This window comes from Astyanax mexicanus, chromosome 15, assembly GCF_023375975.1.
Source record: "Astyanax mexicanus isolate ESR-SI-001 chromosome 15, AstMex3_surface, whole genome shotgun sequence".
In the NCBI taxonomy this organism is placed as follows: Eukaryota; Metazoa; Chordata; class Actinopteri; order Characiformes; family Acestrorhamphidae; genus Astyanax; species Astyanax mexicanus.
The window spans coordinates 18842501-18854516 of NC_064422.1; the positions used below are offsets into that span (position 1 = coordinate 18842501).

General features: G+C 38.8%; 1 protein-coding gene across 2 annotated transcripts in view; it reads left to right on the plus strand.

Moving 5' to 3' along the window:
• Nucleotides 1-12016, plus strand: part of drosha (drosha ribonuclease III) — a 220371-nt gene that overhangs the window by 184007 nt on the left and 24348 nt on the right. For both annotated transcript variants that reach the window (XM_022666045.2, XM_022666046.2), the window contains exon 29: nt 11562-11654. In XM_022666045.2, coding sequence (XP_022521766.2) covers nt 11562-11654 — 93 coding nt within the window. The remainder of the gene's footprint in view (nt 1-11561; nt 11655-12016) is intronic.

Below are 12016 nucleotides of genomic sequence, written 5' to 3' on the forward strand. Positions count from 1 at the left end.
TCCATAAGACAGGAGTAAGTCGTCAATGGACTCATATTGTAAAATAGCTTATTTAAGAAGAACTAAAATGCTAAAATGCTGTGGCACAGAATATAGTTATCTCTTTTTAAATAAGTCATCTGGCTAATTATGTTGTGCATGAAGAGATTAATTTGTTCCGCGGCGATGTTCAGATAAGCCGTGGCGTTCAGACGTTCTTCAGTGGGGCTCTGTCAGGGAACTATAATTACTCCATGCACTAATGAAGTAAAGTAAAGTTACCAGCTCGGGTCCGACCAGGAGAAACTTTGTCTGAGATTCGGAGGAGATTTTCCTGATTATTCTCTGTGTGTTAGCTTGAACAGTATTGGCTACAGTCAGTAAACATTTAAAACGGTCCTGTATGAAAACCTGTGGACATTAGTGGTAGGAATCTCAGGGCATCTCACGATACCGTAATTTCCGGGCTGTAGGCCACTACTTTTTTCACACATGCTTATTTGTGTAGATAGCCTGTTTAATTAAAGGTGCTGCTTCTATTCAGGTGCAGTGTTATAGGCAGGTGCGGGCTATATAAATAAATCAATTTAAATCACTAAGGTCACTTGATTTATCCTTTCAGTATTTAATGTGAATAACATTGGTATACAATCAATATTTGATGGAATAACCCTGGGTTTTAATCACAGTTTTCATGCATTTTTGGCATCATGTTCTCCTCCACCAGTCTTGCACACTGCTTTTGAATAACTTTATGCCTGCACTCCTGATGCAGAAATAACTCAAGCAGTTCAGCTTGGTTTGATGACTTGATTATTTTCCAATGGTTTTTAATTTGCCAAAATTAATCAAACAAACACAGTTCAGGAAAGATTCAAACCTCTTTGAGCTATGGAGTGCTAGCTTTTAGCTCAGTTTAAATAACCAGGGGCTACTTTATAAAAAGGATTGCGACTCAGTAACACCTACAAAGTCTAATCGAGAGCTTCCATTAATTTCATAATAAATTGGTTTGCATGCTTTTTCCCTTTTAGTCAGTCCAATCCAACCTTGAAAAAAAAAACCTCAATAAATAGCGTTAAAGCTGACATTTACCAAACGTTGTTAGTAACTAAATTACCTTTTAATGACCATTAGGCCTTGAGCTAATTGCATTTGCCTGCAGAATGTTGCACTGGCCTTTCGCCTCTAAAGAAGTCAATCCGTAAATTCACAGACTCTCAAATAAATCTGTTGCAGTGTTCGAGTCACATCGGTAAAGATATATTCAAATTATACTAATAGAATGCAAATTAAACCCATCATGTAATATTTAGATGGGGTTACTGCAGGAGAAAACAAGATTTACGCTCGTTCAGTTGCTCTGCATTGTGCTGATTATAGCTTATCTTTACTGCTACAGTTACTAATGACAGTAATGAACTGAGCACAGCAGTTGGCTTTATATTAATCTCTTATGGGAACAGTAGTTTATTGCTGTATCATCTTGTGAATTTAAGCCAGGATGTCTTGGGTGTTGGAAGCAGGAACTGGCAGTATGACCAAAAATGTGGATCATAGTATTTTTATTTATTTATTTAGGATAATAATGGATTTTAAGGAGGGCACAGTGGCAACTGTTTTATTTTATTTATAAGAGTACAAAGAATTTTGAGTTGAACCTTTGGGTTTCATAGCGTATCATAGTGCTGGGCGATATGGGAACAATCATATATATATATATATATATATATATATATATATATATATATATATATATATATATGTTGGGCTGTTTGGGATGTGCTCAAATTGCACAAAGTTAAATGATGTCCTGCTCTTATTTGTAATATTGTGATTCTACAGGAATTTTTTTTACTGTAAGGTGCACCATCAATGAATGTCTATTTTCTGGGCTTTTTTCGGATTATAAGGCACATTAAGTGACTCTAGTAAGGTTGCCTATATCGAAGTGAGCAAGAGTGTTACCATGTTTCCCTTCTAATGGGGAAGCGCCTAAGAAACAAGATTCTAATTGTTAAAAAATATATATATTTATTTATTTCAAAGTCAAATAAGCGCTGGATGTTAATGTACACAAATTTCTCTCCTGAAAACTGTTTATTTGGGTGAGTGAAGCGCTTTCGTTTATTTACAGTAAGCTTAGATCTCCAGTATTTTGTCTAGTTTTCCCAGCTGAACTAAGGCTGGGTGCAGCAGCATTAGCATTAGCCACTAACCGCAGAGCTGGCGGGACGTAAATGCCGCCTGATAGCGCTAGACTGAGAAACCCTGAGTGTTCTGAAAACCCAGGGTGCTATCAGCTAGCGGTTCATCCCAAGTAGCTTGTTTTAACACAGTAAACTACAGTCAAAAATACTCTCCTCTGAACGGCACTGGGGTTAGCGGCTAATGCTAATGCTGCTGCACCCAGCCTCAGTTCTGGAGAAACTTCATAGAAAAGTCCCTTATACCCTTATAGTACTCTACTTCAGTGGAGTGGATTTACTGCTCCTTAATACCTGACTGGTAGAATTTATACATAAGGTGGACCAGATTATAAGGCGCACTGTTGAATTTTGGGAAAATTAAAGGATTTTAAGTGTGCCTTAAATTCTAAAAGAAAACAGACCATAGAACCCCTTTAAAATGGTACACTCTAGTTGGTAGGTACTTTTGTATGATGAATACTCATAGCCAGTGTTTCTCAGTTCTGATCCTGGAGGCCCACAGCTGTGCACATTTTAGTGCTTTTTCAGCTTTTCCATGCTGACTACAACTAAGCAATGGGCTGTAAATGAGCTGATTAGTTAAAGTACTGGCCAGTGGTTTGAGAACCAATTATCCAAGCTTAAAGGGGCAAAGCACAACAAAAACACAGCATTGATAATTAATTATGAGGTTTATTTGTTTGTTTGTTTTTTTGGTTGAAAAGCCAAAATGATTCAAAACTACTTTGTTTTCTCATGATCTGATTACCCAAAGTCTAGTAAAGGCATTAATCATATTACTAATACACTCTGATGTTCTGCAGTAATTGGATTATGAAGCGCATGCAAATGCAAATGCACTCACCCAAAATATTTGTACTATTATAATTCATTATGATCATTGTGTTGTCCTGGATAAATACAGGTGCTGCTAATTCATAAGTTCAGATTGTCCACCCCTAGGATATTATAACTTCTCATCCTGCATGTGTATTGGTACCAACAGCAGACATCTAGTTATATGCTACTGTTTTAGTTGCTCTAAGTGGGTTGGCATAACGAATTATGTTCCCAAAACTAGCAAGTACCCCTCGCTGCAGAACCACAAGTCCAGGGGGTGGGGCTGGATCTGATCCAAGGGGTGGAGCCTGACCTCCTGACCACCCATATCTTCTTTTAGGTTAGGTTAGGGTTAGGGTTAGGGGTAGGGGTAGGGTTAGGCGAGTGAGTAAAACCGGATGGGGAAGAGTCCGATCTGCTTCAGACCAATGAAAACACGACGTAGGAAGAGTTGGATCAGATCCAGCCCCACCCCCTGGACTTGTGGTTCTGCAGCGAGGGGTATCTCAAAACTAGTCCTGCTTAAAGTGGCAGTCTGTATTATTTAGTTTTTAAACTGAAAGCAGAAGCATTTCTGAGTGGAAATAGGATAAAATATTGTGTTTAATGGTACCAGTGTTCTGAAACGACCATCCCTGCTAATCCTAATACTGTATATTCATTCTAAAAACTGGGGTGTCTGGTCGCTTTTCGCTGGAGTTCTTCTGGCCACGTCACGCATGATGGAAATCAGCTTTAAAGAAGAGAACAAACCAACCAAGCAAACTAAACAGTGAATACAGTTAAAGCTTGTGAGAGAGAACACATGGTAATTAAGACCAAGAGGAGGTTTCAGCTCAGGTTCTTTGCCCAAATATGGAACATATTGTTTTAGTGGCAAAGAATCATTGGATTTGCAGTCTAATTATTTTTTAAGCCTTTTTTTTTTTGTTTTCTTTCTTTTTTGTGTCACTGCAAACCATAGAAGAACATTCACTTTTCTTATATTGGTCAGACCTGTCCGGGGCTCTTGTTCCTGCAGTTCACACCACACAAGTGCAGAGTGATGGCCGATTTGTCTTTGAGCAGAGTTTTTTTGGTGACTTTCTGCAAAAAACAAAAATAGTGTAGCATAAACTAAGCATGAGGAAATGTAAATTGATGGAGTACACTGAGTGCAAAAGGCTTATCTAACAGCTTTCTCACAGCTAAGAGAAAAAAAGAATGCACCTGTTGTCTTCCCTTTTGCCCACCTGTACGCATAAAGACGAAGTGCACCTCCGTCCTACTGTTCTGAAGAATTTCTCCAGTGTGTAAAATTGAACACCTTCTCCAGCAATCCCACGATCAATAGGTGCAAGCTGGAGTGTTTGGGTCGGCTTCACCCCTTGGCCCCCCGAACCTGTACAGACCTCACGAGAGCCACAATCCAATCGTTTAATGATCTTGGCCAGAGCGGGTAAAAGGCACCAGTGCAGGCATTGTTCTCGTTGCAACTTTAAAGATTGACCTTCCCTTCCTGAAGTAATCACACTGAAGAACACTGAACGAGCACATTTATATTCTCAGATCAATATCCTAACACTGTGTTAAACCATCGCACCTTTTCTGAAGTAAACCTACACAGTGAAAACTGCTGCAACTTCACTACAATTACAGTTTTCATTTTCCATTGGACGTATTGTACTTTTTTTTATAAGTTAGAACAGGAATAGGTCTATGAGCTATACAAAACATGTTTATGAAGTTTTTAGCTCAAAATCATTCCCACACAAGAAGATTTCACTAGTTCTTCCAAGTTTCAGTCCCTTTTTTTCCTGAGCCTTTTAAGGGCTTTGTCATTTTTATGCAGATAAGCTGTTGCTGGTTAAACATTATAATTTTTTAATATCATATTTTTCACACTATAAGGCAGACTTAAAATTGTCAGTGCACCTAATAGTCCGGTGCACATAATGTATGAATTTTTACGAGTCAGGTTGTAAGGAGCAGTGAAGCCACTCCACTGAGGCTGGAGTAGCATTAGCCGCTAACCGTTATTTCCCCATTCAGATGCGAGTATTATCGGCCTGTAGCCTGCGGGTAACCCCGGCTAGCACTGCTGGAGCAGCATTAGCTTTACCCGCTAACCGTGCTAAGGGCTAGCTCTTTCATCGTTCGGATGTGAGTATTATCGGCCTGTAGCCTGCGGGTAACCCCGGCTAGCACTGCTGGAGCAGCATTAGCTTTACCCGCTAACCGTGCTAAGGGCTAGCTCTTTCATCGTTCGGATGTGAGTATTATCGGCCTGTAGCCTGCGGGTAACCCCGGCTAGCACTGCTGGAGCAGCATTAGCTTTAACCGCTAACCGTGCTAAGGGCTAGCTCTTTCATCGTTCAGAGGGGAGTATATCGGACTGTTGCCTGCGTATTTACCGTGTTAAAACAAGGTATAAAACAGTTGTATTACTTTAAATAAACAGAAACGCTTTACTCACCCAAATAAACAGTTTTCAGGTGAGAAATCTGTGTAGATTAACATCCAGCGCTCATTTGACTTTAAACGAAGGTCTTTTTATTACAGTTTTGTTTACTTAGCTTAGCTTTACTTAACTTAGTTAGCTAAGTTAAGTAAAGCCCCCCACCCCTACAGATTATAGGGTCTCTTTTAAAAATGCGCCTTGTAATCCAGAATCCAGTGCGCCTTATATATGAAAATAGACCAGAAAATAGATGTTTATAGATGCCTTATATTAATCCGGTGTGTCTTATAGTGCGAAAAATACGGTACTTAAGGTTATTTTTAATAATAATAATTAATACATAATGATTAATAATGTTAAGCAGTAATGATTGCCTAAGAATTTCTCATCACCTTTTTCTTCTTATTATAATTTATCATCATTATTATCTTCTGGTTTGTAAAAACATAAAGGAAACGTCTTTGTAGCTATTTGATAACTTATGAATAGAATAAAGCATGCTGAAATCAAGAAGGGTAAAAAAAAGCACATTTTCAACTTTAACAGAGAGAGATGACACCCCTTTGACTGCTGTTTCCATTCTGGGAGCTTAATAATGAATTCAAAACACCTCAGAGTCCTGTGATGATTGGGTCAGAACACTTCTTTCTCCGGAAATGTTTCAGAAGTTCTTTTTCCCCAGTAATTATTCATGAGTTATATCAGTGCTGCTGAACTTAAATGCTTCATTTGCTGGAATGCTCTGTTTGAGAGTTGTTTACCTGTTTGTTTCCCTGAACAAAGTCTTAATTAAATCTAAAATCTATTTCATTCTGAAACACAGAACCATGACATAACAAATTAAATGGAAAATTGGGTCAGATATTCAAGAAGGAACGTTCTCTTTACTCCAGACCTCCGTTAATGTTGTCTTATATATATTCTTATTTTGACTAAAACTGGCAACTTAGGAATTAACACGCCTCCCTGCGCTGGGGTCTTGGGTTCAAGTCCCTATCTGGTTGGAGTTTTCATGTTCTCCCTATGTCTGCATGGGTTTCCTCCAGTCCAAAAACATGGAGATCAGGTAAATTGGATACTCTAAATTGTCCAGATTGTGTGTGTGTGTGTGTGTGTGTGTGTGTGTGTGTGTGTGTGCGTGTGTGTAAATATGTATTTGTATGTTTGTGTGTATGACTGTGTGCCCAGATATGAATCGGCACTCTTTCCTGGTTCAGCTCCTCAAAAATTTTGCAGAGTACAGAACATTATGGGTGACATACCAGAGTTCAAAAGAGAACAAATTGTTGGTGCACGTCTTGCTGGCGCATCTGTGACCAAGACAGCTTTGTGATGCATCAAGAGCCACGGTATCCAGGGTAATATCAGCATACCACCAAGAAGGACCAACCACATCCAACAGGATTAACTGTGGACATAGGAGGAAGCTGTCTAAAAGGGATGTTCGGGTGCTAATCTGGATTGTATCCAAAAAACATAAAACCCCTTTATATTATATATATTGTATCTTTCTGAGATGTCAGGATTGCTGAGAGCAGTGTCATGATAACAATTTAAACAAGCGTTACATTAGTGTATAGTGTTTAATTTTGGATTTGATTGAGATGATTAGAGGTAATAGAGGTATATTTTTGGCACAGACTCTGCATGGAGTAACAGCTCTTGAGGTTCTGGCTTGATGGCTTGGCTGGGAGAGATTTAGAAAAGATGCACTCGAACACTTGTATTCTGACACACGCACGCACGCACACACACACACACACACACACACACACACACACACACAGACCGAGGAGTAGAAGACATTTGATAGTGACAAAAACAAACTGGCACATCCACATTCTGCTCTTACTGCGTGGTGGGCAGAAGATTGGCAAGAAGATCCGTCTCACAGTGTGACGCAGCCTAGCAGCCACAAACATGCCTGTCCAATAAGAAAAAGAAAGGTGTGTGTGTGTGTGTGTGTGTGTGTGTGTGTGTGTGTGTGTGTGTGTGTGTGTGTGTGTGTGTGTGTGTGTGTGTGTGTGTGTGTGTGTGTGTGTGTGTGTGCGTGCGTGCGCACAAACTACAGATGCTATCTCAGACTTGACAACCAACACAGTCAATAGCCATCAAGGGCGCAGTGATGATGAATGTTTGGAGAACGTGCGTCTCTGCATCACTCTGTTTTTGAAAAACACTTAAATCTGAGCAAGTGTTGAAGTCAGAAACAGACGTGTACGTTAAGCGCAGACATTCTGTGACAGAAAAATAGTAATAATACCACACCATCGAGGAGATGTTGGTATGAAATGAATATTTATTTGTGTGGACATAATGATATACTGTACTGTATGTAAGTCCTGAGTACAAGACATTTTATAGGTTAGCAGCCGAAACTTTTTACGCACTTTCTTGTGGCAATGCCTAGATGTCTCTTGAGCCCATACCTGACATGATTATAGCTTACAGCTTACAATGAAAACCCAAAAATCAGTATCTCAGAAAATTACAATATTATATAAGAGCAATTGGTACTTTTGGCAGTGTGGGCAGTGTGCCAAGTCCTGCTGGAAAATGAAATCCACTCCAAGTTGAAGTGCTGTAAGATTTCCGGGCAAAACACTGCACTGACTTTGGATTTGATGAAACACAGTGGATCAACACCAGCAGATGACATGACTCTCCAAACCATCACTGACTGACCATCAGTAAATTTTACATTTTATTTGGAAATCAAGAGACCAGAGTCTGGAGGAAGAGTGGAGAAACTCACAGTCCAAACTGCTTGAGGTCTAGTGTGAAGTTTCCACAATCAGAAATCTACCATTCGCTGGCAACTTTTATGGAGGTGCGGATTTCATTTTCCAACAGGACTTGGTACACTGCCCACACTGCCAAAAGTACCAACTTGTCTTATATAATATTCAAATTTTCTTAGACACTGATTTTTTTATTATTATTTTTTTAATTGGCTGTAAGCCATAATCATCACTTAAAGGTACATTCTTTAGGAAAATAGAGCTAGAGTGCGAACTAGCTGGAGCGGTCCACAGAGAGTAGTCTGCTCCGCCCACCCCTCCCCAGCCACAGTGCTACATCGGGTTGCCAAGTTGGGCCAGGCTGAATCTCCACAATCCAGTGAAAGATGTGTTCAGTAACTTCTACCATGGCAAGAAAGTCATGTTATAAACCGGCTCATGTGAACTTTATCCGTAGCTAGCTAAACTAGCCTCATGCACCGCTAGCTGCTTTAGCCTAAGCCAAGCCTGTTATACCTGAAAAATCCCACTGCTTACAAAAATATACACCCCAGAGCTGCAGTGAAGTTACTACATTATAGGTCCTAGTAATTTACTGTTTAGCTTAGCAAAGCCAGTTTAGACTGGTAGGAGAGACAGAGAATAAAAAAGAGACTTTTCTAAAACCTGTATATAACATTATATTGACTGCTAAACAGCTAAAGAGATAGATAGTTGCTAGGGATGGCCTTAAGTAACGTTTATCATTAATCGTTTTGGACAAAAACAAATCACTTAGTATATAAACACATTTAGAGATAAACTGAGTCACTATAGAGACTAATATTAGTTTCTGGCGTATATTCTGGAGAACTCATAACTGCCTCTGTATTAATCAGATGTGACACAGCTGCTCCTCTGTTGTGACTGATTGCATTTCAGGTTAGTGTGTGTAGCATGACTGCGTTAGCTGCGTTAGTTAGCTAACCTTGCTAACCGATCTATTTCTCTCAGATACCCTCTGCATTTTAATCCCAGCTGCACACAGACCACTGATATGAATGTGAACACTCTTTTTTTTTCATTTAATTTAAACACCAGTTCCTCGTAAGCACATCTAGTGATGGTGATAAATTACCTGACTAAATTAGCTATAGCCAGTTAGCTTAACTTACCTGTTCAGGAGAAAAGTAGCAGCTCTGGGTCAGTCTTGTAGTCTTTTTTTGAGCTCCAACTTTCAAACTCACTGCTCAATATTCACTCTTGTTATATTCCTGCTTTGGTCACTGAGCTTTTTTGAGACATGCTGAGACTTTTTAAGCTGTGTAGCAGCTGAGGTTTCACTGAAGCAGCTCTGCTAGCTAGCTTTAGCTCCTTTGCTGCTGCACCGATCACTTTAGTGTAGTGTGGGTGCTGTTGGCAACCTCGGGGGTGGAGTAAGTGTTGAGGAAGGAGCAGCAGGTGGAGACAGAGGACAAAACTGACACAAAACTCCGGGACGGAGTGAACACTTAAAATAGGAACGTACTGCTGAAGCCCTGCTGACAAGAGCTGCCAGTGCTTTCACTCAATAGGTTCCCTTAATATCTGATGATACATCCTTTTATACATCATTCTATCATTTACTACTGAAAATTAGTTACATATTGGTGCTTTAAAATAGATCACTCTGTGTGTAATACATCTCTATAATATATATGAGTTTCACATATTTTAAGTAAATTACTAAAATAAAGTAACTTTTCAATGATATCCTATTTTCTTTTTTGTTTTTGAGATGCACTAGTATTGTGTGTCTGTGTCTGTTTGTTCACTGCAGTTTAATTTTCACTCGGCACATTTCTTTTCTTTTTTTTTTTTACTTTATTTATTTATTTATTTTCTTTCAAGTGCAAAATAATTACAAAATAATACAGGTATAATATAGGTATAATGTCTTACTCAACAGTCCATGGGTAACAAAACAAAACAAAAAAAAAACACAGTATGTGTATGCTAACAGAAAAAATGTAAAAAAAAAAAACTGGACACCATTTTGTCCAAAAAAATCTGTTTTTAGTTGTAGGTTTGCAGTTATTTCTTCCATTAAATACAAATCCTTAACCCTTTCCCTCTGCTGTTGTATTGAGGGGGGCTGTGGCTTTAGCCAGGAGATTGTAATCATTTTCTTAGCAATCAAAAGAAGAATTCTTGCTATTAATATCTGGTTTCTATCTGTTACTTCCTCTGGAATAATTCCTAAAATAAAGCATGATGGTTCTAATGGCAGTTCTATATTTAAGCATTTGTTTATTTTATTTTGTATATTTTTCCAATATTCTGATAATTTTGGGCAATCCCAAAATATGTGTGTATGGTCTCCTACCAAACCACAGCCCCTCCAACATTTATCTAATGTGTCTCCCTATTTTGATGAAATGAGGGGAGTCCTAAAATATCTCATCTTAACTTTCCATTCAAATTCCTTCCAAACTTGTCTATGGGTAATTTTATGTCCCTTACACTCGGCACATTTCTGACTTCGACTAAAGCGATACAGTTGAGTAATTGCTTATGCAACTTTCGCAGTCTGTAATGCTTTCACTGTTGGTTCTCTTGTGAAAGAACTGAGGAGCCAGACAATATACAGTAATTTAATAAGAACCTAAAGTCAGTTCTAATCTAATGCAGCTTTGAAAAGGGGGTTAAAATATTCATACCGCGCCATAAATGGTCATAGTGCATTAAATATACATCCAGATCATGAAATAAGCAAATACCCGCCTTAATTATTCATGCTCTTTGAGTCTGCAGTGTGTTTATTCTCGCTAATGCGCTAACAATTCTAACATTTTCGCTCGTTTGTTTGTTTACATGTACATCTTTTTCCCAGCTGATCTTTAAGAACGCCGCCTAACGAGTCGGGATCATTAAGTTTTAACGCAGCGAGCGTTTTTTCGTCTGGCTCTGGATGCTTTTGTTTACTCTTTTAAAGTGTTCCCGAGCTCTGTGACTTGATTATGCTTAAAGAATTACAACTGTGTAAAATGTTGTAGGAGCATTTCTTCAGCCAAAAATGAACAAAAATTATTATTTAATTTATTTAACTCTCCCTCTATCTCTGCTTTAGAAACCACCAATGTCCTTGAACCTCCGAAAGCTGCTTCTCTGTACCTTTTTAGTCTTTTATTCCCACTCTCCTCTTCCTTGAACTCCCTCTTTTTGTCACCTGCTCCCTCCATCTCTCCGCTCATCAATATTTCTCTTTGTGTCTTTTGTCTTCCTCGTTCTTTTCTCCTCCTCTAACCCTGAGCCTCTGGTAATCAGTGTGTACCTGCCGTTACCACTCTCTCAATCTTTCTCCAGCTTTACTGGTTCAAAGCTTAATTTGATTCATTTTGCTTTGTTTTTCAGAACGCTGCAGACAGTGGGTCCGTCCCACGCTCGTACCTACACTGTGGCTGTGTACTTTAAAGGGGAGCGCATCGGCTGCGGAAAAGGACCCAGGTACATAAACACTCATTCATTTGCCTTTGCCATGCTTTTGTATTACAACGCAGCTTAACTGATATAAAAAAAAAAACATCAGATAGAAGTTAATAGAGAAAAAGTGGGGTGATGTTATAATGAGACAAAATCTACGGTCTGGTTTAGACAGACAGTTTTGTTAATGTGCATTTTTTTTTTTTTTTTACGACTACATATAGTGACTATTTTAGTAGTCGACTAATCTGATGCAATTTTTTTTTTCTTTGATTAGTCGATTAGTCGATTAGTCACTTTTTGCCATGCCCTATATCTGCACCTCCTAATGCAAAGGCTCCCAATCCAATCCATATTTTACTGCACATTGACTGTTAAATGTTTAG